At 39.1% G+C, this 27,527-nt stretch overlaps 2 protein-coding genes across 6 annotated transcripts; one reads left to right on the forward strand and one right to left on the reverse strand.

Annotated features, from left to right (window-relative positions):
* The first annotated feature begins 1,805 nt into the window (after positions 1–1,805).
* Positions 1,806–2,922, forward strand: LOC103712543 (transcription factor HEC1). The gene has a single exon (XM_008799094.4). It carries the CDS (start codon positions 1,955–1,957, stop codon positions 2,708–2,710), a length of 756 nt encoding a protein of 251 aa, XP_008797316.1. The 5' UTR covers positions 1,806–1,954; the 3' UTR covers positions 2,711–2,922.
* Positions 2,923–9,976: 7,054 nt separating this feature from the next.
* On the reverse strand, positions 9,977–22,914 carry LOC103712515. Of its 5 annotated transcripts, none has more exons than XR_005515114.1 (8): positions 22,501–22,914; positions 21,962–22,073; positions 21,713–21,880; positions 20,836–21,612; positions 13,261–13,621; positions 12,467–12,548; positions 10,230–10,710; positions 9,977–10,099 (listed from the first exon to the last, which is right to left on the reverse strand). XR_005515114.1 is itself a non-coding variant. In XM_039134171.1 (8 exons), exons 1-7 carry the CDS (start codon positions 22,789–22,791, stop codon positions 12,020–12,022), a joined length of 1,998 nt encoding a protein of 665 aa, XP_038990099.1. In that variant the 5' UTR covers positions 22,792–22,900; the 3' UTR covers positions 10,478–10,710; positions 11,971–12,019. The 5 variants fall into 5 exon arrangements, 4 of the variants coding, with proteins under 4 accessions (XP_038990101.1, XP_038990099.1, XP_038990102.1 ...); XM_039134171.1 differs by lacking the exon at positions 9,977–10,099 and adding an exon at positions 11,971–12,226 and having other exon boundaries at positions 10,478–10,710; positions 22,501–22,900; XM_039134174.1 differs by lacking the exon at positions 9,977–10,099 and adding an exon at positions 11,971–12,226 and having other exon boundaries at positions 10,478–10,710; positions 21,713–21,841; positions 22,501–22,899.
* Positions 22,915–27,527: the final 4,613 nt, after the last annotated feature.

Consider the following 27,527-nt stretch of genomic DNA (forward strand, 5'->3'; position numbering starts at 1 on the left):
TGAAAGTTTCTCCTACCAAATTTTATTCTTATACTTCTATTTCATAGTTTATAGAATATTAGTACATCACAAGGAGCACGATGTTGTAATCTTTCCTTAATCATTGTACAGATATACTCTTTAAAGAATATGACTCATATTCATTCCAACCTAAGATATCACATCTCCCTCTCTCTCCATTTTAATGCTATCTAAAATTTGTTGATGGAATGTCTATTGCATGCCTCTCCCACCACTGTATGCCTATCTACCCTTTATTTTTGCGCCCCCACCCCACCCCCCCTCCTGTTCTCCCTCCATGAAAAAAAAAACCAAAACAATCTCTCCATCAGTCTCCTCTCAACCTAATTTGTTATTTTTTTAATATAAGGTTGAAATAAGAAGATAGTGAAATGAAATGGATAAATGTATTAATAAATACCAGCCGGTTATTCTTATTGCTCTTAGGAAAACTAGACACCTACTGGATTCCAAGCTTAAAAAAATCAAAAATCCTACAGCAAAGAAAGATTTGATTTTTATTAATTCTACTTTTACATAGTTTTTAATTTAGGAGTACAGCAATACAAGTAACAAGCCTCTCCAATTTAGACATAGAACCAACATGCTTTTTCTGGAAATTGAGAGTTTATATAAATTGATAGAAACCCCTTGTGACCAGATCTTGCTTTAACTAAGCAATGTTTGTTCTCTGACTATTTTGAAGCTGAACATACAAGTGTAAGAGAAGTTGACCTTACTGAAACAAATCATAAATCAATCCCCTCCCTTGATAGCCCAATATTCATGTTCAGTTCCGAAATCCAAACCAGCTGGATACAAATTATATACTACACAATCTAACTCCAACTAAACGTGAATCCCATCCAGACTCGACACAAATCATATGGTTCAGATGCTAGACTTGCAATCAAGCATTTAGATATTTGTTTGGGCATCCTCATGACCTATGTAATCATGGTAATTAACAAAGTGAAAAATGCAAAGCACATCCATAGCAGCATACACCAAAAGTATATGATGAACCCTCTTGGAACAAGTTACATGCATGTATGTACCTCAACCAATGCCCTAATCAAAGAAGGCAGAAGTGGCTATTTTATTTTAAAGTGCATGCATGTCTGGTGTTGCTTAAAAAGGATACTTTTGTAACTCTCAATATATATATATATATATATATATCTTAGAAAAAATAAGTGTTTGTGCATAATATCTTAAAAATATGTTCGTCGTAGGAACTAGTAAATATAGTTTCTGATGAAAAGGAATTAAGAACAGAAGCAAAGTGGCACAACCATATTTGCGAGCTTCTTAAGTAATACTTACGTGGAAGTTACACGGCAGCTTCCGGCATTTGTTTCTTTTTTTCTGAAAAAAAAAGGGGGGGAAAACTCCTATTTCCTCCTTCCTCTAAAGCGGCCCCGCCGGCCCAGTAATGGACAGGAGCCCGTTTCCGAGGGAAGCGGATAACCGAAGATAAACGACCGTGTGGACCTTAACCTCGCTAGATCTCCGACACGTGCCTTGGTGGGACCTACCATTCCGTTGGATTCCTTTTCGGCGGGGCCACCTCATTTAAAAGGTAGACGCGCGGGAGTGTTTCTGCCTTCTGACCGCGTCATGTGATGCGACGTCCTGAAATCTTGGTCTTTTTCCCAATAATGCGTTTCCCATCATTCCCATTAGGAGAAACGAAAGCAGAAAAGAAGCATTAGTAAGAGAGAAAATCGATACTTTATTCAATCAAATGTACCACCAAATTCTTATATATAGGTCCCGTCCGGGCCGGTCCGGCCAAAGATAGCTAACCTTTCAACCTGCAAGCCAAAATATACTGTTCTTTCCCTTTTTCATTCCCCTCATCACTTAGCTGTCCATCTTCTTTGCATCCTTCTGATATCAACTCTCCTCTTCCCCCCCTTTCCACATCCCCTTCTCTCTGATCGCCCAGCCAATGGACTTAGACTACTTAAATTCCTCCCCGGAGACCCAAAGGGATTGGATGAACATGAGGATCCAGATGGAGAAAGTTGCTGAATTCTTGGAGCTACCACCATCCACCGAGTTCGGCAGTGCTGTTCCCTCTCCAGAATTCAACAGCTCTCCAACCACCCCAACCTCTCCCATGCTATCTGGTCCCCAGCCGACTGTGCCTTTCGTTGGTACCACCACCACCCAAGACCAACTCGTTGCACCCATGTTCTTCGCCTGCCCCACACTGAACACCGACATCACAGGGCCATTGGCCGGTGAGACCTCCCCCGGTCACAAGCCGTGCTCCGCGGCGGCGATGAGGGACATGATATTCCGGATAGCCGCTATGCAGCCCATCCATATCGACCCGGAGTCAGTGAAGCGCCCCAGGCGGCGGAACGTTAAGATCTCCAAGGACCCCCAGAGCGTGGCCGCACGGCTCCGGCGAGAGCGGATTAGCGAACGGATACGAATACTGCAGCGGCTCGTCCCCGGTGGGACGAAGATGGACACAGCTTCGATGCTGGATGAGGCAATCCACTATGTCAAGTTTTTGAAGACCCAGGTGCGGTCGCTGGAGCGGGCGGCTGCCAGCCAGAGCATGGGGCTCGTCGCGCCGTCCTCGGCCGGAGGATTCTCATCTAGTGGAAACCACTCGAGCTTCGGAATGGCCTATCAGCTGCCAGATCAAGGGTTCATGAAGTCTAGCTATATGAATTCGAACCACATATGTTGAGGTCGATCAGGTCGGTTGTGAAGCAATGCTATTTTGAAGTGCTTCAAACTGATAGAAACTCTTCCTTTTCTTTTGTGTTTCTGGTTCCATGTATAGGACTTGCGATAAGGATGGTTGTCTGTATGTTGTTTATATAAAGTTTTATCTCCTCTCCAAATTCTTAACCTCTGCTACCGTATGAATTACCACCATATATATGTCATATTGCCGAGACTTCCTGTGTCTGGATTTGAGCTCATCTACATCATTACAAACCTTATTACCTCGATGAATCGAATCTCCTGCTCTCAAAAAATAAAGAAATCCATTAGAAAACTATCTTTAAAATTAAAATGTAATTACTAATAATCCAAGTTGAGAGATAAACCAGCGGGTACAATTCATTCAGTTAATCAGCCAATCTGCACTATTAGGTATATATATATGCTTTCTATCCTGTGTTCATGTAGGACTCACACAGGATGTCTAATTTCCACGTCAGGCAGTCCTTAAAGGTGCGTAATGAGGTGGATGCATGCATGGGAGTTCCACGTGATTGCTCTGACGCGCTATATATAGTTTTTAACGATGTGGGTGAGCAGATGTCTTCGTCGGAGCTGGGGTAGCTGCTGCCATGTGAAGGCCATCCATGGAGTAGTCGATGCATTGGATCTCAGAAGCCCTACATGGCAGCGTTGGGGCCCCTGTGCTGAGTTCTTTTGTTCCTGGATTCTGGAGTCTGCGGCACCACCACCCGCATCGGTTTCAGACCGACCATCGGTGCTGCAAGGGGTGTTGTTGCAGCACGGGTCTCTTGGTTTAGGTGGAAGAAGTTGGTCATGGTTTCCTTCGGCCCCAGGGATATGGCGATTGGAGAGATGGGTACGTAGTCAGCGTTGGTTGGGCGTGGAGGTCGGCCGCAACCAGTGACTTTCAATGGCCAGCATGCCGACGAGGGGTCTCATTCTTGTCTTCATGGAATACAATTCAGAGATGATAAATAAACAAAACGCGGTGCAAAGCTTTTTTTATGCATATATACAGTGTACACTTCAGTCCAAGAGCCCCAGGTACGGTTTTTGGATGTTACGCCGGTTTGTGCGGTGGATATTCGTTTTTTTTTTTTTTGGTAAGGAAAAACTACAACTTGGATTAGCGCAAAGTACTGTGAGAAAGTATAGATATCACAGCATATCCTAGGAAGTCAACAAAACCCTAGAAAGGTATTACACTTTTACCAAACTTCCTCTGCAATCCAAATATTGAAAGAGAAAGATAAATATATTTAGAGATAAGCAAAACTGACAAAACCCTAGAAGTTAATGACATGGTCATGGCCATTGAAGGAGAAGGGAAGGCTGATATAATGGCTTTTGACTAAAATCAAAGAAGTTATGAAGAGAACAGTTGAGTCTGATTCTGGAAAAATTATTCAGTATCATTATGCGAGAGATAAGTCAACATCCACCCCCTTCTACAGTATTGCTTACGATTGATGGATGCCTTATTTTCATCAAGGTTTGACAAATATACGGGAAAGTTAATAGTGCAATCGTTTGAATAGCATCTTATATGACCAATTATGTTGGGATTGCATTTTGGGATTCTTCGACATATCTTCCTATTCGATTGTGTTTATATTCGAACGGTTTAATTTATCCAATTTATCAGAAAAAAAGATAAGCTTAGAAGTTCGAAATAACTACTTTAGTTAGAGAATATCTATGGCGACAATGTATTGGTTTTAATAAAGCTTTTACTCTAGCTGCTAGATTTGATATATTAAAATTATTTTGGCTATAATAATATATAATAAGTACAATGTTTTTCAACTTAATATAAACTTTGATTTTTTTTGAATAGATTTTTGCATGAGGAATTTGGTATCGAGATCGAAGTCATGGGGTTATGAGACTAAAGGAAGGAAGGATAAAGTGTATAAACTTATGTAAGCACTTTATGTGATCAAGTAAGCATTAAGGTCATGGTATAGAAAGGTTGATTTACATTTTAGTAGAATGTTTTTAGCAAAGTGGAAGTGAGCCAGCACTTACACCAAGTCATGACTCAAGTTTTGGAGACACTAATTATTTGGTTGTACGGTGGATAATTTATTTATGTTAGAGATACTGATAAATTTATTAACAATTCAAAGTCTCATATAGTTGATGAGTTTTAAGTGACAGATTTTGGATTGACGAACTAGTTTCTTTGGCTTGGGGTAAAATAGTATAGTATGTGAGTTTATGCTTCTCAAAAGAAATACATTGCATATTTGCCTGATAGATATACAATAAATGATTATAACCCAATTCAAAATCCAATGGGATGGCTATGAAATTTTCTTTGAATGATTAGGAGGAGAAACTAGAGGTTGGTTTTTTACAAAAGCTTAATTGCATTGATGTCAAAGATATAATGCTATATATTGTAGACGCAAACTATTTGTTTTTCAGAGCTTGCGTAAAGTGAATTGTGCACAAGAAGAAAATCCTAGGATACTTGAAGACAATAAGTGATCATGACTTGGTATACTAATAGTATCGAGTTTAACTTATGTGGTTGTTTTTACAGCAATTGTGCATAAGGTTTGATAGATAAAGCAAGAGCATCACTAGGCTCATCTTTGACATCGGCTCAGGGTTTAAATATTTATCTTTTGAAATTGAGTACATGATAGTTATTACAACAGCTTGCCAAGCCATTTTGAAAGTAATTATGCTTGTTGTCTTGAAGCACCGCCCATCTATAGCAATAATCAGTTCATGATTGTTATAGTGAAGAATCCAGAGCCTCACAGTTGTATAAGGAGTAAGTCAAGATAATGTTGTTGTTTCGTTAAAGGCAGGTGACTGAAGGAGTATTTAGCTAATTTATGAACACAAAAAAGCAACTTGCCAACTTCATTTTGAGGCTAGTACTGCTGTTGGAAAAGTTTATACTTTGTGAAGATAAACTCAAAGCCAAAGATTGTTAGGGGAACGCTAAGTTCAAATGCGCCCGGCATCCAGTCCAAGTTTCAAATGCTTTTACCACAAGCTTAAGCTATTAAGGAATAAAGCAAAAATATATGTGATGTGACACCCTATCTTATGTGCGGCTTGGATCTAGGTATGGAAAGACTAGAATAGTGATGATATAAAAAACCAGGTTAATTAAATAAATATTCTGCATAGAAAGAATTTGAACTCATGATCTCCAACAACCTGAACAAAGAATCTGCATGGAAAGAATTTGAACATATGGTCTCCAACATCCTATACCTTTTGATGTCATTCCATCTAACAACTGACCCAAAATCAAACTTCACTACAAAAAATGAACATTGCCGACGCTTTTTATTGCGTATACCGACATAAGCATCGTTAGTTATATTAGCGATGCTTTATAAAGTATCGCAAAAGCGTCGGCAATGTGAGCGTTAAAAAAAAATTGCCGACGTGGCATTTAGAGACGCTTATAAGCATTGCTAATTAGCGATGGACGCTTCTAATAGCAACGCTTTAAAGCATCGTTATAATTATTTTTATAAAAAAATTATTTAAAAAGATGCATGATTAGTATAAGCTCTTTACAATCTGGCCAAACTCTCCTTTCCTTCCCCTAAAACAAAAAGCCAAACACTACCTTCAAGATAAGCTACCATTTGTATAAGCTGTTTACAATATGCCATTTGTAGAATCTAGCAGCATTATTCGTTGTCTCACCATCTCCATAGCTGTGATTTTCAAACAAAATTAATAAATAAAAAAATAATTGTAGGGAAAACTGGAAAGAAAAAATAACATACAAATTGCAACTCACGAGGTAATGCTCAAGAGCAAACCACAAATAATCAATCAAGCTCGTGTCGGTCTGGGTGCCAAAGATCCTAACCTTGGCGAAGCCTTTCGTGGTGCTGGTCTGGGTGCTAAAGAAGACGGTGACCTTCTTTATCCCGCCATCAAGCTCATGCTCTGGCTCCTCCTTGGCTGCTAGAGGCCGCAAGGGCTCGATCGTCAGGGTGGCTTTCTTACCGCCTGACATCTGCCATAGTAGCAAGAGCGCGCAATCGAATCCATCCTTTAAATTTCTCTAGAAACATGCAAATAAAAAAGTAAAGTAGCTCTCGGAAGGTTTCCTAACCTAATGCGGAGGAGGTGGAGGCCGGCGGACCTTGAGGGCTCTCGATCTTGAGGGTTGGGGGAAGAGAAGGAGAGAGAGCTCACAATCTTGAGGGCCCAGATGTGTTTGAGGAGGGGATTGACGCGCTCGATCCTCTCGGAGACGGTGGTGATCTCATCTAATGGGAAGAGGAACCGGTGGAAATTAGTGTTAAGAGGAGAGGGTTAGTGCATAGGAGTTTGACAATGCTTTTAAGTATTGCCTGCTCATTCCCCTCCTGTCCTTCGACGATGCTTATAAGTATTGTCTGCTTCTTTCCCTCCTTCTTTGGCTGCCGCCAATGCTTATAAGCATCGTCTTACAATTTGCCTTCCACGATCCCTGCCGACGCTTATAAATTACCAACGCTTCTACCTAGCATTGGCATGTATATGTCGGCATTTTTTTTTTGTCTATAGTACTTGTTGGGAAATTTAGATGTTGGATTTTAGGTTTATTCTTAATTCAACCTAATCCACCCAAGTTGCAGATCTAGTTCAAACTGCAATGGCATCAAGAAGTTCAAGTTTAATTAGCTGCGTTTTTTGGTTTCTAAAAGTTTGAGTGCGGTCCTATAACTTGGACAGGGAATGTATGCCGAGAAATAATTTTGACTCTTCTATCTTATCGTCTAAGAACAGCAGAATCTTATGATGGTGTCTTGTATTGAAGTCGAGTTTGGGCTTATGTACTCATTCTTATGTATTCTCGGTAAAACAAATGAGTAGATATAATGATAAATCCTTTGCAGTTTTCCTTCCAATGTAATCTCGATCATAATGGGAATCTCTCTCTCTCTCTCTCTCGCTTGTTCGCTCGCTCGTTGTGCAAAGTCTAGTACATACAAACAGGTGTACTACGGCGTAAAGGCGATGCATTGCTGTGGGCTTGATCCATCATGGGAATGATCGATCATTTCCTCCATCTTTTTTGGTAAATGCTCCGTCTTGCTTTCAGTGTCCACCTTGCACGTTGCATGTCGGTGAACATATCTTTGTCATAGTTGTCCTACCCCAACACCCACCACCCCCGGGTGTTACCTCGCTCTCCCATCTAATATAATATAACGTCCAAACTCAATAACTCAAATGGGAATCATAATTTAATTTTCATAGTTAACCAAGTTTAGACATTGTACCGATTTTACTGGCGCCATCTGAGTTCAAAAATCTTATACAAAGTACAAATTCAAATTGCTTTTTGAACCAAAATTGAAAAGATAAAAAAACAACAAAATTGTTACAAAAAAATGAATAAGGTGATGACAAATTTATTGCAACAAGTGTATGTAAATTACCTTTTGTCTCTAATTTTTCCTCTCTTCATGCGAAATGTAATTGTAATATTACATAGCATTATATATTAAATATCTATTTCTCTCTTTAAATTATATGACATTCATAGCTCTCTCACTCTCACTGATTGACATGAAATATCTAAGAAGATGGGTCCACGCATGTGGCAACGCCAGTCATTTTTAATCAGCAAATTAACTTCCATTCTGGGTCAACTCCTAGATATGCACCATGCACTGAAAGTCAATTGCTAAACCCATGAGCCATGATGATATGTTATTCGAAAAAGCATCTCTTTCAGCTTGCCACTTGATTGTAAACATGAGATTGCAATGGATGCCATCATGCCATAACCAAAAAAAAAAAAAAACAGCAACCATGCAAGCCTGAATGGCTTCTGGTGCAAATACAATACTCATGAATAAGCACCACCATCATGTCAAAAGGCAGATAAAAAAGAAATCCTTGCTTCGCCTTCATCAGACAATCATGAGCTCATCAATTAGAGTAGGAGCCATGTGTTGGGGGAAAAAAAAAAAAAACAACTGTGGTCCAGAGAGTCTTCTCCTTATGGGTGAAATTATTGTAGAACGCTTGGCATCTTAGACTATCAGAAGCAGGACCACCAAAAAATTGGATCGAGATACATGGACCACGAGATTTTGACAGATTGATTTCGAATCCTATCTATATGCATTGTAGAGGGACCAACCTACAATTAAGGTGGGAGCTGCCATGTTATTTCCTTCATTTATTCTCATCTAAATTTCTTTTAGGGCTTCTTTTCTTGATTCCAATACATCCCTCCTAGCCTAAAGGACAGAAGAGAGAATGTGTAACAAATACGGCTGGTCTAAATTTCCCCAACCAACTTCTTCTATACGTCCCTTTACTTCTCAACCCCACCACATCATTGTGGCGCTTAAGATTGTTCCATGAGCAAACCTCATTAGAAATTCTTGGGAGAATGCAGTGAACCTTGGAAGTAGCAGTCTTGGCTGCAGGAATTCCGTATTCAGAACTCCATGGTACGTGGGATGCTGCGATCTAAGCGGCCTGGGTCACATGGGTCGGTTCCACAGGTGGCTCGCCGTTGCTTTCCCTGCGTTGGTTGGGTGGATACCTCTCTGGCTCTAGAAACAGTACCGCTGCTGTCAGGCCATCATGTGCTGTGGAACCACCTAGATCTCCAGCCTTTTGACTCCCTGTTTATTAAAATGTTTTCTCTCCTCCTAAGATTCGGACGCGCTCTGTCGCTGAATGCTAGATTTGGTTGGATTACGAGCAATTTTTTGATGACAGGGGGTGCAAACAAAATGACGCAAGAAAATGTATCTTTAGTTTCTGGGTTGCCTTTTTTATTTTTTTTTGCAGAGGGGGGGAGGAGGATAGGATTTACAAGATGCATTCATTGGCTTTGTTTTCTTCTTTGATATACTTCCTGTTTAATTTTGTTCTTTCTTTTACCACTTATTTTCCACGGAGGGTGAAAACAGAACGTTCTGATATTTGCTAAAGAATTAAATATTGTTATAGGATCGAGTCGTGGATTGATCGAACTAAAATCTTGTAAGAAAAAAAAAAATTCATAGTTCTTTTTTTTGGCTTTCAGTAGTTCAAAGATTAGGATCTGGACTAAGGTTAGATAGGCTCTTAGAAAAAACTAATCCACACGAATCACACCAATTTGCAACTGAGAACTCTTCGTTATCATCACCTCTTGATGGTGGGACATGGGAAGATAACAAGGGAAGACCAGAAAATACTGTCCACAGTGTTCCTAAGTACAAATCCCTTCTAACAAACCCGCATCTAAAAGACTACAATTTGGGAACACAGAATTCCTTACTATTTTCCAACCATTGTTAATGGTGCAACCCAGCATGATTGGTTAAATTCGAGGTTGTTCTTACAGCAGCATGCCTGCTAGAAGTAGGAATCCACTACACTGTCACAGCAATGCAGCATTTTCCTAGGCAAGACAAAAATAATCAGATTGTTCGATAGGAGATATGCATCTCTTTTTTCGTTTAACAAGACTGGCCTTGCTTAATAGCAAATTCCATGAGCCAAGCCATGTATTTAAAGAGGATTTGACCTACCCATGATGCTTCCAAATAATAAGATGTCGCGCAAAAAGGATTCATAACATGGTTCCAAATAATGGCCTTGCGTTTCAGGCATCACAACACCACCATGCTTTTTGAGGCGTTTTTGATGGGCTCACTTGATCATGCGTTGGCAGAGTATACTGCAGCTTATTCCATTTCCTCGGTTCAGGAATATCCAGAAAAAGGATCCAACATCTGACACGCATCATGTGGCAAACATCAGCAGATCCTGAAACATCTTACAGAATTTTAAATTTTTAATCTCATGCTAAAGGGTTATTATTTGCAATCTGCCTGCATAAGACCAATTTATTAGTACTAAATAACAGCTTGACAAGAAAATAGCTTTCGAATATACCAGATGGTCATAAAACAAAAAAGAAAAAAACTGATATATGATACAAAATGCTACTTGAGGCTTCTGATCATCTCCAATTCCCGTCCTGTCAAACTTAACAGCACTCCTCTTTACCTAAACAAAAGCAGCAATTTTCCTGTTAGAAAAATTAAAATAAAACAATTAAGTCAATCAGTAAATTACAAGAAATGAGGACTGCATAATTCTTAGGGGAGTTAGCTGGGATTAAATTGCCAGGGAAGTTAGTCATTCCAGTTAAAAGTAGAAGTCCAAAAATTCCTTTTGCAATTAGAGATCGAAAGTTTGGAAGAAATTGTCTGATTAAAAATATGTTGCTTAAAAGCTCAATGGCAATTCAATCAGCCTGACTCCTTCCTTTTTCATTTTTTGAAAAGTAACACTTTGCGTCTCCACTTCTGAACGGGTCAAGAGCCATTTCGACCAAGCTTTCGCTTTTTCTTCCAGCTTTTAACAACTTCTGCTTTAGCTTCGACCTTATAACGTTTCCATCATTGAAGTAGCTTTTTGTTGTCCTACCCTAAGAAAGAAATCACTACTACTGAAGTACCAAAGTTGCGCTCTGCCCAGAAACTCTTCGTATGTTTGCTACTAAAATAAGTAATTGGCAAATTCTGTAGATAGGGAATGATTTAGGTCATCAGCGTGGTGGGAATTTCTCTAAAAACGTAAGGCCTGAGTGTATTACATGGTGGACTTGAGATTTGTGTTTGGTCCATGGTGTAGATAAGGCATCCGGTGGTACTCTTATTTAACTCAGGCTTGCTGTGAAAACAAAAGATCACTACATAGCTGGATTAAACTGCACCCCTGAAGTGAACAAGGAACTATCTGATTAGATTGCAGGACATCTCTACATTCACCAAGAAATCTTAAGCCCTTCCAAGTATCTTTTTGTAACTGGGTTCATCATAGTGAGTACATTTATGTCCTTAACAATAAAAGGATCTTAGTTGTTGAGTACATTGCCCTCATGTGCTTGCTGATAATGGTGTAACAGAGATCTTGCTGTTATGAAAAGAATTTGTTCCGTGTTGTTTCTTGCATGAGGTAAATCAGGTTAAATCTCTTCCTAGCCCTCTGACAACTAGAGCCATCACTCTCTGGCAATATTGATATTTATATCCTAGTGTAAGAAAGAGTTTCAGTGTATTTGTGATCATTTAAGGCAAACTATTTATACATTGTTGTTTCTCAATTTTAGTCAATCCACAACTCTACCTGGTCACCTGAAGTATGGTGAAACTCGAGAACATGAAAACTGGCGCTGCTTCTAACAAGAATAAGAAAAGGGAGAAAAAGAATGAAAGGTGGGAAGAATAGAGTTAAAACAGCATCATGAGAATTGAACTTAACTCAAACTTTGAGAAGGGAATAGATAATTGATGGGAAAAACTGTGCAGCGCTAGAAGGCATGACAGGTGAAGCATCCACTAAATGAACTGATTTGACCAGTTTTAGGGAAGTACGAGACCCTCTTTGTAGTCCTTGCTATGCGGCTTGCTTGGCTCGCGGACACTGCACTGCGCATCTCTTGTGCTTTTCTCTGGGCTGATCTAAGCTTGTTCAAAATCTTATCCATTGAAGAAGATCTCCTCTTTTCTAGTTTCATCTGGAAAGAACACTCAAAATGACTAAATTAAGCCCCAGATATAGGTTTCATTTCTAGCCTTATATTGACAAACAACGACAAACATGAGCTATACAAAACTACAATTGAAAAATATAAGAACATCAATAATATATTACAACCTAATGACCTATAGTGCATTTTACCCAAAAAATAGAAGCATCAAATTGTTAGATCAATATCATGGTATTGATGGTAAATCATGCAAGTTTAGTGAAGCACCTCTAGTTTCCTGATCGCTGCCTCAGCTTTTGCTTTCTGCAAATTCTCCCATGCTGTGATCTTAGCTTCCTCTCTTTTGCACCTTTTTAAAATGTGTAGTAGGTTTTAGACATCAAAAGAAAAATATTGAAGTTTATCAACAGCATTTCAATAGCTCAGGGGAAGCGCTATCAATAACCCCTAAGTAGGAAGACAAGAATTGATGAACACAGGAATAACTGTAGTCAAAGAAGCCTTCCATAGATGATATTTCTTGAACATCTTTAGTTTAAGAGATTGACCATCTTTAATTGGGAAATCAGTTTATGTACTTAGCAGTAAAGGGATCTCCTAATAATGTTGCTTCAATTAAAACTATAAGAAGAGAAGAGATGCAGATTGATCACTTTTGCACATAGATGCTTTAAGAATAAAAGGGGCGGCTCATGTGAGACAAAAATATAGTAAGATGATCAGGTAACACAAAGCACTTCATTCTCTTGCCTGATACCATCCAGACTGCAGTTTCTGTTTAGGTTTCTAGTTTCCTTTCAAATAATAGGTATGCAAAAGCTCATGTTGTAGTCAAAACTGCATCCTAGTTCTGCATAGGTTGCCCAGTCTTATATAAACAACTGCTACCTGTTTCCCTATGAGTAAGTAATTCAGTGAATCTGCTACTTTAAATATCAAGTGTTCCCACAAATTCATCAGAAACTATGCGGTACCCATAATATGCGACAAAGAAGTTTTATTTGCATAACCATAGCTGATCTTGCAATAGCATAATGTAAAAACCAGAATGATAGACTTACTTTGACATAGATTTTGCTGAATCTGCAACTTCCCAGGAAGAAGCCTTAGCCCCCACTGTCTTCTTCTTCCATTCTATGATGTTTGTTAAACGCCTATCAGAGCCACGGGCTATGTGTTTCTTGGACCACCTGGTGACAGTTACTCGATCATCTACCTGTACATCTCTTACCTCCAACTTTGATAAATGGCTTTCCAGCTCTTGAATGGGATGGGCTGATTGTGCAGATGGGGAAATGAAATGCCTCTTCTTTGGAGAAGTGGAGCTACTTCCTTCGGGGCTCATTTGTGTCGCGACGTCCTTCCTCAAAAATAGAGGAGAAACCATGGTGGCTGCTACTCTGGCGCTTTCAAGTTTCACATCTGCAAACAAATCCAAAGATAATTAGAGAAGATCCGGAACTTACTTAAATGTTACAGGAGCAAGAGAGTGAAAAAAAAAACTATACAGCATACAATACAACTGGTTACTCTTAAGGCATCAAATGGCCATCCAACATAATGCAATATTTGCTACTAATCAAATGTTGTGTGGCTCAATTATTTGAAGAAGGAATAGATTTAAATACAGGCACATAGAAGTTGGTAGATAAACCAAAAAGCAAAAAAGAAGAATAAAGAAATGCTTCGGAAACGGGTGCAAGGATGAGTTATAAGAAAGATTACAAAGCAGGTGTGGCCACTTTAAATAAAGTTTTCCGACATCATGTCATGAGACCTATTTCATATGCAGCAACTGAAATTACACGCACTGAGTATACTTATGCAGTCATTAACAAGCTGCAATAATTACATCTTACAGAGAAAAACCGAGCACAAGTTTAAAATGCTCTAGTTAATGGCTAAGCATGATAGGCAATGCAAAAAATTACCTACAGATCAAAATACATCAGCAGAGAGTATGAAGTCTTTCATTACAGGACGCCACCTTCAGATCTAGACCATTTTAAGCATACTATTTTTTTTTAGGTATAACAATTACATCAGACCCTTCTAACATGAACACAACTAGAAGCATCAGACCTCAGAATGTCTTGAAATTGAGATGACACAGTCCAGAAACTCTCCCAGATGAAGTCACTTGAATGATCGGCTATTAAGCATACTTTTATCACTTTCTTTCATTGTAACTGTGACACGTGACATGAGCAGCAATGAGGGTCTTTTTTTTAAAAAAAAATCCTGAGTGAAACCCTTCAGAAACCCAATATGACAATGTAAACTGTACTTTTATACATGTCTGTAACACCTCCGTGACCGTTCTCGAGCCCAGATGAGAAAGGTGGAGGGTTGATGTCAGGTTGACAAATGAACATAAAAATATGTCAATAATTATGAAATATATCCAATCTGATGCACGCCAATATTAGGGCATTCCCTATTCCATGCAATTTGCCATAACTTGACCTGATTGTGGCAAGAAGAGGGCATAGATTGGTTAGGTTAGAATCCATAAGCAACCTGCTACAATGTAACGGGGTTGTAGTGACAAAGGAGTGAGAGTTGATTAGGTCGTTGTCTATAAATGACCTACTAAAACATGACAAATTAGCAAGGGTTGGTTAGGTAGTTGCTGTAAACAACCCGCTATAACATAACCTAAGTTGTAATGACAAAGAGAGATATTTAGGATTAGAAAGTCTTCTAGTAGTAACTAGTACAATAGTGACCAATCATAGTAAGGAGATAAGAGAAATTACATCATGTAAAGAAGGTAACTACATAGAAAAAGAAAATCAGAAGATTTGTTACTTGGAATGTTGGGACTTTGACCAGAAAGACTAGAGAATTAGTGGATACAATAACATGTAGAAATGTCATTATTGCTTGTTTACAAAAAATTAAAAGGAATGGTAGTAATTCCAATAATACCAGAGATGTACGTAAATAACAATAAAATGGAGTAGAAAAAGTAATGGACAAAGTAATGAAATATACATCTATTGATGTAAAAAAAATAAGCGATATATTACTAGCTATAAAATTAGTTTTAGATGAGGGGATTATAAATGTGGTTAGTGCTTATACAGGAGAGGATTAAGAAACAATTTTGAAACAAATGATAGATTAATGCAAGGTATTCCTGAAGGAGAATGGATACTTACAGGTGGTGATTTAAACAAGCATGGGAAGAACAATATGAGGATATGAAAGAATACATGGTGGAGTTGGTTTTCGAGATAGAAATTTATAGGGGCATTCAATTCGTGGGCTTGCAATATTTTATGACCTAACAATTGCAAACATGTATTTTAAAAATAAGGAGTATTTAATAATCTTTAAAAGTGGATCAAATCTGTCGTAAATAGACGACTTTACATTAAGAGAAGAGAAAGATCAGCATGTAAAAATTGTAATATGATACCAGGAGAGAATTTAACCACAAAACATATATTACTAGTCTTAAATTTATACATTAAGTGCAAGAAGAAAAGGAAAAAATATTATATCTTTTAAAAATAAATTACTAAAAGAGGAAAACTGGAACTTGAAGACTAAATCAAATAAAATATGGGGCCAAATGGCTAGCTGAATTAAGAGGGCAGTTAAAGAATTTTTAAAAGAGTCAAAGGGAAAAGGATATACAAGTAAAGAAACTTGGTGGTGGAATAACAAGGTGGAGGAGGCAATTAAAATAAGGTCCTGTTTGGGGGAGTTTTTGGATGGCCAAAAAGCACTTTCTGGCCCTCCAAAAGTACTTTTAGATAAAAAATGATGTTTGCTAAAATTTTGGAAAAGCTGTTTCAGCTTTTGCGGGAAGCTGAAAACAGCTTTTGGGGGAAAGCTCCATTTTGGAGCTTTCCGAAAACGCTGTTTTCAGCTTTGTCGGGAAGCTGTATTTTTTACCAAAATATCCCCATTTAAAAGTTCCTTTTTTCTCTCAAAAATCTCAATCCCACCGTCTCTTCCTCTCTCTCCATCCTCACTCTCTCTCTCTCCCTCTCTATCTCCTTCTCCTCAATGCCGCCGGCCCTCTTTTTTTTTTTTTTTTTTGGGAGGCAGCCTGTGGCTGCCCACGGTGGCTGCCACCACGCCGGCCACCCGTGGCCGCGCTCCCTAGCAGCCGCTGCGGCCTGTCGCCCCGGCCGCTGCGACCCCCCACAGCAAAAAAAAGAGGAAGGGGCAGCCATGGCCGCCGCCTCCCCGGCAGGCGCTACGGCCCGCCGTCCTGGCCCCCTCCCGAGGCCTCCCCTCCCCCGTGGTCGCCGCGGCCCGCCGTCCCGGCCCCCTCCCGAGGTCCCCCCCCCCGCGGTCGCCACGGCCCGCCGTCCCGGCCCCCTCCCTCCCCCCCTCCCCCCACGGTCACCGGGGCCTGCCGTCCCCGTCCCCTCCCGGGCCTCCTCCCGCGGCCACCACGGCCCGCCGTCCCGGCCCCCCTCCCGCGGCCGCCGCGGCCCAGCCCCCTTCCGGCGCCGCCGGCCTTGCGGGAGAAGAAGGAAACAGAGGAAGGAAGGAGAAGAAGAGAAGAAAAAAGAGAAGAAAAAAAAAGAAGAAAAGGGAAAAAAAAGAGAAGAAAAAAAAGAAAAATAAATAAAAAAATAAATATGTATATAAATGAACAAATAAATATATTTTAATGAAATAAAATAATAACTAAATAAATAAAAATAAATATTAGTAATTATTTAACCAATTTTTTCACCTAACTAGAAAATTTGTTAGAGAGATAAATGGTCATCAAAAGAGTGAAAAATTAATTTATACTAATAATTATAATATTTTATACATTTATTATTGTATTATACTACAAATATAATATAATATAATATTATGTTATGTTAAATAATTTAATATTATATTAAATTATTATCCTATAGTAACAATGTTATAGTACTATATTATAATAATATTATATTACATTACATTAATATTATACTATATCATATATTTATGTATTAATATATATTATATTTTATTATGCAATATTGTATAATACTAGTAATGTCCTTTATGGTCATTTTGCTATGCAAAAGTATTTTCTTAGTTTGTTTACCAAACAAATGTTAAAGCGCCACAGCATTTTATAAATGTAGTTACCAAACAGCAAATAGCTTTTTATAACAGCTCTACTTCAGACAGCTCTACTTCCAACAGCTCTACTGCCAACAGCTGCCCCAAACAGGGCCTAAAACATATTTGCTTTAAACTGTTAAGGATTTTATAAGATATAAGGAAGCTAAGAAAAATACAAAAATGTTAACAGTAGGGCTAAATATGTAGCATATGATAACTTGGATGAAAGATTGGGATAAAAAAAAGTGAAAATGAAAATTATAAAATAACTAAAGCTAGAGAGAGAAAATCTAAAGACATTGATCAAGTTAAAGGCATTAAGGTGAGGATAATAGAATATTACTGAAAGGCAGAAATTGAAGAAAGTTGAAGATATTACTTTAAAAAATTGTTAAATGAGGATCATAAAAATTATTGAATAAGTAGAATTAGGAAAGAGTCAAGTTTCTATTCCAACAATTCATAAAATCAAATAGAGATAGCTTTGAAAAGAATGTAAGAAGGTAAGGTAGTAGGGCTAGATGAAAAACCTATTGAGAATTGAAAAATCTTTGAAGATATTGAGTTAAATTACCTTATTAATTTATATAATAATATTTAAAAACTAAAAAATGCCACATGATTGGAGTACTATAGTACCAAATCGTAAGAATAAAGGTGATGTAGAAAATTGTTCTTATTATGGGATAATTAAGCTTACGATTCACTCCATGAAATTATTAGAAGGGTAATTGAACAAAGATTAAAAAAAATACTTGTTTCAAATAATCAATTTGGATTTATCCCTGAATGATCGACAATTGAGGCTATCTTTTATTTAGAAAATTGACTAAATATATAGAAAAAAGGAGAAAGTTTATATAAGGTCTTTGTTAACTTAGAGAAAGCTTATAACAAGGTACCAAGAAAAGTTATTTGGTGGGATTTAAGAAGAAAGGGTGTACATAAATAGTATATTGACATAACTGAAGACATGCATGCTGCAGTAATTACGAGTGTTAGGAGTTGCTCCAGTACAACAAGTGTATTTTCAATTACTACAGACTTACATCAAAGACCGATACGAAGTTCATATCTTTTTGCACTAATTATTGATAAAATTGCTGCAAAAATGTTCAAGACGATGTATCATTGCTTATATGCATTTGAAGACGATACAATATTAATTGATGAAAAGAGAACTAGATTAAATACTAAGTTGGACTTGTGGAGGAAAAGGTTGGACGACATAGGCTTAACAATTAGTAAACAAAGACAAAGTATATTAAACATAAATTTAGTGAGAATAAGAAAAGAAGATGTGATATCAATTAACATTGACAACCAAAAGATACCATAAAGTGAGCGGGTTCGTTACTTAGAAGATATTATTCAAATAGTGGGGAGATAGATGCAGACAAGGATTCAAGTCCCTATGGACACCGATATGGGGTTACCATCCCATGTGTCGGGATAGGACCATTTGCTATTGTCCCAACATTCCGATCGGCATATATTAAGACATCCTCTGTCCCAAGTGTCGGAACGGGGCAGGACAACAACATGTCCCGTTCCATAGAAAAATTGGGACAACCCCATCCGATAGGATTTAAAACCTTAAATGCAGATATATAATAGAGCTCGTGGAATGAAGCGAAGAGGTGCATTTAGAATATTATATGGTAGGCATATATGTTGGAGACTTAAGAAAATTTTATAAAATTGTTGCAAGGCCTACCTTGTTGTATAGCTTAGAGAGTTAGAGTGCTGGACAATAAGAGAAAAAATATATAAACAAGTTTGATATAGCAAAAATGATAATATTAAGATAGATATGTGAGACAATGGAAAGGATAAAGTAAACAAGGATTATTTTAGAGGAGCTATAGAAATTGTACAAATTAAGGATAAAGCAATGGAAAATCGATTACTTTGATATGGATATGTACAATAGATACCTAAAAAAGCTTCACTAAGAGATATGGTGATTTTTACTAAAGGTCGTATAAAAATGAGGGAAAGTTCCAAGGCAACATTAAAGCTAGCCCTAAATAACATGACCTTAAATAGGAATGCTGGGCAATGAAGATCTATAAGATTGACTCTAGATAGCTGGGCAAAGGCTAGATAGTTATGGTTATGTTTGTATATACAATTGTACTTGTAATTGGCCTGCACCTTGAGAAATTGTACAAGATGCTTGATATGGCATCCTTTGCCGCAAGTCTCGAGCAATTGCCACAAGGATGGTCTCATCATGCTTGACCACATAACATTTTAAGGAGTGTTATGTGGTGCAGTAAAAACCTGAGAAATTGGAAAACCCAAATTTCAATATATTTAACAAATATATTTTTTTATGTAACATTTAGTTTCAACATACCTTCCTTATGACTATATAGGTACAAGCCCTACTGAAGATTTGACTGCCCTTATGACATAAACTGGATGTGGTTTTCATTCTATATATTAGGCGATAGGTAAAAGAATAATAACATTTCAATGCAACCTAATCCTTACGGTTATATGTTTGATCACCATTTACTGATTGGACCTCTCAAATTTTATAACAAAACAAGATGTCAATATGCATTTAATCCCCCATAATTATAGAAACTTATCGCTCCTTTCAACATAGTTAAAAAAAAGGATTAAAACCAAGAAACTTTTATGAAGAGGTCGTGCATTTTCATCATCATCGTCTCAATTTATATATCAGTTTAAAAAGTAACAATTGCATATGTTTCCCAATAGGCCCAAGAAATCCTAGATTTTTCTTTGCATGCTATTGCATATAATGTCGATGTGCAGCTAATGTACTGAGTGCACTTAATCCAGTCTTATGATGCTGTTATTTTTTAGGTCGAGCATTCTTAACTCCGCATTTGATTTCATTCTACAGTTGCTGATTAGTTAGTCGAGGTAAGGCTAGTTGAAAGTTACAAATGTCTAATACACTATAGGAAATGCTTTCAGCCTTGTACGAGACATTTCTAAGCTGGATAAATAAATTAAGCTAATGTAAGAATTCATCATGAGAAGTATCATGACTGTACAGGAGTTTTTTGATCAGTGATCGACAATTTAATTCCTACTGGATGGTAAATTGGGCAACTAAACTTACTATAAGAACCATAAGGACATGACACTATAATCTAATCATATATATCTCTAAGTGATAATATTAAAAATGATCGAGTTGGCATGCCATATAAGTCTAATACAATCAGAAGAACTTAGATGCGAGTCCAGGATCGTTCCACTTGCCAAAGTCTTAAGCACATTTCAGATCAGCCTAGAAAGTCGATAAAAGGTTTTACAAAGGAGCATTATTGCACTCTGTTAACATGATACCGACCCTCTAGATCACCTACAAAAATAAGATCTGAACTCTAATGCATAAATCTTAATTGCTGTCTAAAACAACCTTCAAAGTGAAGTCTTGACAGCATAAGCCCTCCTAGTGAATAGGCAGAATCGTGAGAACAAACTGAATACATTACCACAATATTAGATTCATGCCCAATAAAATATCTCCATAATCTTCAGAATAAGCAAAACAAGGGAAAGAGAAACGCCCAAACCTTGTGTAGTGGTGCCATGTGAGCTGGGTAACGAGGAAGACGACTCGATCAGTGTATCCACCCACCCTTGTGTGCTCGCGGATCGCACTATATAAGGCTCTGTATTGGCAGAATAAGATTTCCCTCCCCCTCCTCCACGACCTCTTCCATCGTTGCCGCCACCACAACACCCGCGTTCTGGAATCAGGACTCCCGCCAGAAAAGGCGAGCTTGCCGCGAAATTTCCAACCCTCTCGCCGTCGAAGCAGGGGACCGGTGGCGACGCTGAAGAGCAGACCCTATGAACATTGCCGGGAGCTCCGAGCGGACCGCTTTTCGACTTGGGCCGTCTATGATGAGGTGGCGGCACCGACGGCCTCCCAATCCCATCACCTGAAACGGGGCTAAAGATCCACTTCTCCGCATCCTCCCATTTTGAAGGCAATGTCCTCCCGTTGTTGAATGGCAGCAAAACACCATTGCCCCCGTACCTCCGGCTGCTGTCCACCGGCGGCGCCACCCGCTCGGAGCTCCATCCTTTCTGGTACCCTGCAGCTCCAACACCTTGCCGGTAGTTCGGCGTCCCAGGGCTGGGGAATGTGCCCGATCTGCTGCGGGACGAGGAGGCGGAGCTCTTCTTCATGCCTCCTCCTAAACCGCCAATAAATAACCTTGGGGACAGGACAGCCGCATCGGCCCCCTGGCTATTGCTGAGGTCGAGGGAGGCCGGCCTGCGCCTCCGGGGCTTCCTTCCCGGTAAAGGGGCAGCTTCAGATCTGAACCGGCGGCCCTTGCATTCTAAGGGAAACCAGAAAAATAGCTAGCAACTATAGGACAAGGTTCAAAATAAAGATTCGAACTTTACACGCGGGAGAGGGAGTTTAGGGGCGCTCTGTACCTCTGCGGGCATGAGAGAAGGAGTGCTGTGCTGGGTCTAGGCTTTCTTCTTCCTCCTCCTCCTCCTCCTCCTCCTTCTGCTCTTCTTCTTCTTCTTCTTCTTCTGACTGTACCGAGTCCTTCTCTAGCTCTGTGAAACCAGAAAAGCTTAAAAGCTTTCCCTGATCCCCTATGGAGAAGGGATTCGGGGAGCGATTTTATTGACTGCGAGCAATGGTAACATCACTAGGGGAAGGCAAGTGGTACCGACCTTTGTGGAGTGGGGTGGTGAGGATATCAGGGGAGGAGAGAAGCAAAGAGGGACCTTTCTCCGGATCTGGATCCAGCCCAGCTCCACCGGAGCGCTCGCGTCCCGCCAAATGCTATGTCAATCACAAAAGATAGACTTGTCTCAAATCCCACAGGAAGCCAAACAAAATCCACATAAGCAACGGAGAGGCAAACACACGCTATAATACGGAAAAGAAAAAAGTCGCCATTCTTCCCTCTCTCTCCCTCTCTTCAATTTTTTTTTAACCATCTTTGAGCATTGGATTCGAGTAGCTTTGCATTATCTGGTTGGACTAAAAATGCTTCGTTGTCATATGAGCCAACATGAAACAAAAGAATGCGGCAGACCCATCCCCTTCCATGGCGAACTTTAATCCTTAACAAGCAACGAAACTACGAAGAAAAACTCCTTAAAAATTTAACAGCCATCACTCCACATTTTCTATCCAGAATTGGAAAGAAAAGGGGGAAAGCAAAATAAACACACGCACACACACACACAGCGGGGGAGAAGAGAACCAAGACGGAAAGCTGGGAAAAAGGTGGGTCATGGTCGGATCCGAAGGAGCGGCGGTAGGCAGCGCTGCCGGAGGCGGAGGAGAACTGGCTGCCGGCACTACGGACGCTGGCGTTGCCGTTGCCGGCGGAATGGTGGTCGGAGGAGTGGGAGATCAGGGAATCGGGGCTCGCCACAGCTCTCCTCCTCCCTCCCGCTCTCAAATGCCGCTGCTCCGACCTCTTCTTCCTCCCCTCCCTCCTCTCCTCTCCTCCCAATTCCTCCGCTCCAACTCCTAACCCGAATCCCGGCATCCTCGCCTCCTTCGCGTCCCCTTGAGATGCCCCCAGAATTCCATTATAACGACGGAGTCGATGGCGGGTGAGAAGTTGGCCGGGGAGTTCTTTTTTCGAGTCTTACTGTGAGTGAATGTAAGCTTTGGGTTTGAATCTCTTCCGTTTCTTTCACGATAGTGAGAAATAACGCTAAAAATAACGGCAGCAGAGAGAAAAACAGTTCTAAAATGTAAGGGCATTTTCGTCATATAATTTTCTGCCAGTCGTTCTCGGTCCAGCGTCGAATCTATCACGGGTGGCTTCTAATTAATGGCATTGTACCGCTTCTCTCTCTGTTTTTTTCGCAAAACACGCGAGTAGACCATAAGAGTTCAAAAATAATAATAATAATAATAATAACATAAGAACGATAGAGTGATCGCCAGCCTTTTTCAACAAAATTTTTCTAAATAATGAAAAAGCAACCCAATTAGCTATATTATTTATCTTTCGATAAATATGAATAGCCCGAAAAGCTGCAAATTCTTCACAATGTCACTTACATCCTGCAAAAATGGATACCTATCTAGATGACTGTATCTCTCAACATTTTTCGAAATTTATTCGATCACTAGAACCGCATCACCTTCAAGATGGATACAATCCGCTCCTAAAGCCAATCTGGCAAAGATAATGCCGTTCTATTCTGCTCTCAACTTCGCACCAATGACTAGCTCATCGAAGACGTATCGTCCATTGATTGCTACAAATCTGGATTCATGATTTTTGACCACAAAGTTTCCTCTACCTCTATTCCTATCAGCAGTAATGCTGTCGTTTAACGTTGAAAAAAGAAAAAGTGGAAGCTCTCGAGAGGCCACAGCGGTCCCCGGCGCTTCACAAGCTAAATAGGAGCCCCAACCACTGCTCTTAAGTAGGGGATCTGTTGCTATGTCCCCTGGTTATAGGTTAGAAGGAGAGGTTCGGTGGGGCTTAGGACGATCTACTCGCAGTTGGAAGGTGGGGTATGTTAAGATCATCTTGCCCTTTTAGGTGCTCCGAGGAGTAGTGTAAAGTTTGACCGCTGCCCGTTAATTTGTTGGTAGAAGCTTTGGCTGCTGGCCGCCGGGTAGGAGAAGATCTTAGGATGCCGTGCGGTGGATTTAATTGTGTGAAGCGTGGGCCCCACCGCTCCTTGTCCTCTCTGGATTCTTAGGCCCGAAGGACGAGATAGCCCGTGTCCTGGAATGGTTTGTTGCTTTTCACTTGCCCTCGGTCGCCTGGGCAGAGAGGATTCCATTATTCCCGTGAATGAATTAAATGAAGAAACTAATGAAAGGAGTTATCCACGGATGTATTCCCTTTAAATTGATTTAATAAATTTAAGTTATTAAAAAAATTATTTTTAAGGAGAATAAGCTGGGAACAGCAATGCGACTCCTGGAATAGCTATTCCAGTTGGTACGGCTGGCAGTCTCATAATTCCCGTCCAAGTTGCAACATTTAAGGTGCCAGGTGGTGTGATAAACTACGTACATGGGTCACACTATTTATATACAATAAATTTATTATAATGACCGTATTTTGTTGGCACTAGAATGCAGATCTAATCACAAGCAACCCGACAAGAAAACGAGAGAGTATTTGTGGCATGGATCCATCTCTTGGATCACCCCACTGAATGGATATCAAAAGCCCAGAACACTATCATTCATCAATATGCATAGTTTTTAAAGTGATCAGCGGATAATCTAAAAAAAAAAAGTTCTTCTTTTGCTCGAAGGTTACAAATCTCCTATCATGGCATAATAGTCAGAAAGATAATCTTATTATAGTCATTGCCGGCAAAAATCTAAAGTTTGATTGCTTCTATTATGCCTGATATTGAGCAATCTTTTTAATATGCCTCGCATTATCTTAATTGGAGGGATAAAAAAGATATAGCCAAAATGACAAAATAATGTTAGTATAGTGCAAGTTGTGTACTAATAGGAGCATTCCTGCGGTTAATATGCATATGGTGGTAACATCCCTACTATCATAACATTTTTGGATGGTAAAAACTTTGCTATCGTTATTAGTGATATAGCTAGTTGTGCTCATGCGAGAGCAGCGTGAGCAGCTGATGTACCAAAAAAAAAACTCTGTTATCAGAAGAATAGTAATTCCTAATTCTATTTAGCTAATCACAGTCAAATATTTTAAAGTTGTTCGTGATATCAATATATCAAAAATATTCTAAGAGGACTTAAAGAATTGTTACCTAAAACAGCATGTGATTCTCCAGCTAAATTTATCGTCTTGGTAGCAAATCTCCAACTTACTGTTTCTTGTTACTAACCATCCCTCTCTCTCTCTCTTCTAATCTTTTCTTGGAACAAAGCCTCTATGCCTTTGTGGATGCCTTGTAAACCACTCCTTAGGCAAACTTTATTATCCCTACAGATTATTTTAAATTAACTTCAACCTGATCTCATTCACTAATTTTACTATAATTCATGATATTTGATTACTACTAATTATTAATTTTTATATTTATTGACATGAGTATATGCTGCATTCATTTTAAACTTGGACCGATGACACTTTTTTCCAATTATTGATATTTATTTTTCAAATAATATTATATAAATGTTTTTACTAGCTGTGCACTTGAAATTAATCTCGAGCCTGAGTCGAGCCAAGTTGGAGCTACTCGGTACATTAGACTACCATGAGTCAAATGTACTTATTCAGTTGTAACCTAGCTTAAACTATTCCCGAGGGAGGGCTTGAATAGTTTTAACTGATAACTACCTATTCAAATAAAGTTGTCCAATTATGCTGGTTAAAATTGTTTGGGAACCAAACACAGCCTCAATTAATGGTGACAAACATTAGTAATGTAAATCAAATGAATCTATTTTCTGATTATAGTGTTAGACCAAGGCCCAGCATCATCATAACTTTGTATCTTGTTTTATTTGTGACTGATGAATTGACCTTCACAATGAGGTGTTATGATGTAAATTATTTGTAGAGGATTAAATGCTAAAAAATCAGAAGAATCTTATGGATGCGAAGCTGGAATTGTGGATTAAACCATTGAAAATTTGCTTTCACCGTGGCCAACAAGTTTTTTTATCATCTATATGAGATTTGCTTAATGGATGAATGAGAAATGCATTGAAGTTTTAGTAAGTTGGATGTCCTGGCTGGGAATCTGATGTTGACCCTTTCAATTGGTGCTGATTGACCAAAACAAACCCTGTCAGAGAACAGGTTTAAGATGGAGTGAACCTTTGAAGAATAAGTTATAAGAGTAATTTATATTATATACTATTGAAATTGAAGGATGAGAAGTATTTGATTGCAATCCCTTTTACTTGTTTGAATTTATTATGCAAAAGGGCGATAGATAAAGTCTGAGAAAGACTTTGAACTTCAATCCAATTTGAGAGAAATGATGGGAAAAAGCCTTTGCTGATGGAGGAGGCGGCCTCAACATTTTGCCTTCTTTCAAAGGGCTGGACAAGGGAGCATTCTTTTTTGCAAAAATAAAAATAAAAATAGAGGTTCCCATATTTTCTAGGTGTATATTACCAATATCTTATTATATATTATAAACTAAAACCTAAGCATGTTCTTGTTAGTGTACTGGGCTTGAAGTTCAAAGTCTTAAGTATTGCTCCATCCATTTTCTTGACCTTCAATTGGGGGTCCTCGCCAAAATAGGTGGTGTAAATGGCGAGAGAATTGTCATTGAAGTAAAGCTTTTCAGTATTTGTTACAGTAATTAATAAGTGCTATCTGAGGCATATGATCCCACCAGCATTCATTCAGGCCCCATGTGCTGGTCATGTAAAAGGACATCTGCTATGTGCTTACCTGCAATTTGAGATTGATTGGTAGCAGTCTGTCCCCACTGAGAGCACGTTAAATAGTGTGTCCTGAATCGGATAACTTACGCATATATTATAACAAGGCCTCACCTAAGATGGCTAGTCAAAAAGTATTATTTAGATTTTTTTATCTTGTATAAGTATGCAAGATCTATCCAACGAATAACCGATATGGAACTAAATACACGTCCGCATCGGTTCTCACATACTCCCTCCGTTTAAGCCCTTACGTTCTCGTCATGCTAAGTGTTCAAATCCATTCAAATCTAATTACAAACATCACGATCGGCTTGTGGTCAGTCCTAATGAATCTGTGTTGCAGTGTCCCTTAGTCCACATAGATTATGAGCTGGGTCCGCTTTGATACCATTTGTAACAACCCAGGACCTTACTAAAAATGGCTAGCTGGAAGGTATTATTTGGGTTCCTTGATCCTGTATAAGTACTCAAGATCTACCCAGCGAATAATCGATGTGGAACTAAACATACGCCCATACAGATCCACACGCGCGCGCGCGCGCGCACACACACACATATATATATATATATATATAGCATGATCAATCTTAAAATGCTTATAGTTCATAGCCCCATAATCAAGATACACCATACTAGCCCGAATTGGACAGTACTGAACATACCGTACCATACCGGTTCGATATCAGTATACAGTACAAGTGGCATATCAATACTCGGTATGTCAAAAAATTCGTACTATATTGTATCGATACTGTGCTAATGCGGCACCGATACAGATTTCGGTACAGAGATGGTGAATCTTACCCATAACTGATATTGCTGGTTCCCATGTCATATGGTATAGGACCATTTATTTAAAAAATATCTTTTGTTTTGTACTGTATTTATAAGATATTTAATCATGACTGAAATGTG

The sequence above is a fragment of the Phoenix dactylifera genome, chromosome 15 (genome assembly GCF_009389715.1).
Source record: "Phoenix dactylifera cultivar Barhee BC4 chromosome 15, palm_55x_up_171113_PBpolish2nd_filt_p, whole genome shotgun sequence".
Taxonomy (NCBI): domain Eukaryota; kingdom Viridiplantae; phylum Streptophyta; class Magnoliopsida; order Arecales; family Arecaceae; genus Phoenix; species Phoenix dactylifera.

What these genes read in the sequence shown, in the direction of transcription:
- LOC103712515 (XM_039134171.1), bottom strand. Translation starts at nt 22,791, where the DNA reads ATGCCGGGATTCGGGTTAGGAGTTGGAGCGGAGGAATTGGGAGGAGAG. An exon ending in CTTCTCTCATGCCCGCAGAG is followed by an intron (nt 21,613 to 21,712) that starts GTACAGAGCGCC and finishes GGTTTCCCTTAG; the next exon opens with AATGCAAGGGCCGCCGGTTC. An exon ending in TCAGCAAAATCTATGTCAAA is followed by an intron (nt 12,549 to 13,260) that starts GTAAGTCTATCA and finishes CATTTTAAAAAG; the next exon opens with GTGCAAAAGAGAGGAAGCTA.
- LOC103712543 (XM_008799094.4), top strand. Translation starts at nt 1,955, where the DNA reads ATGGACTTAGACTACTTAAATTCCTCCCCGGAGACCCAAAGGGATTGG.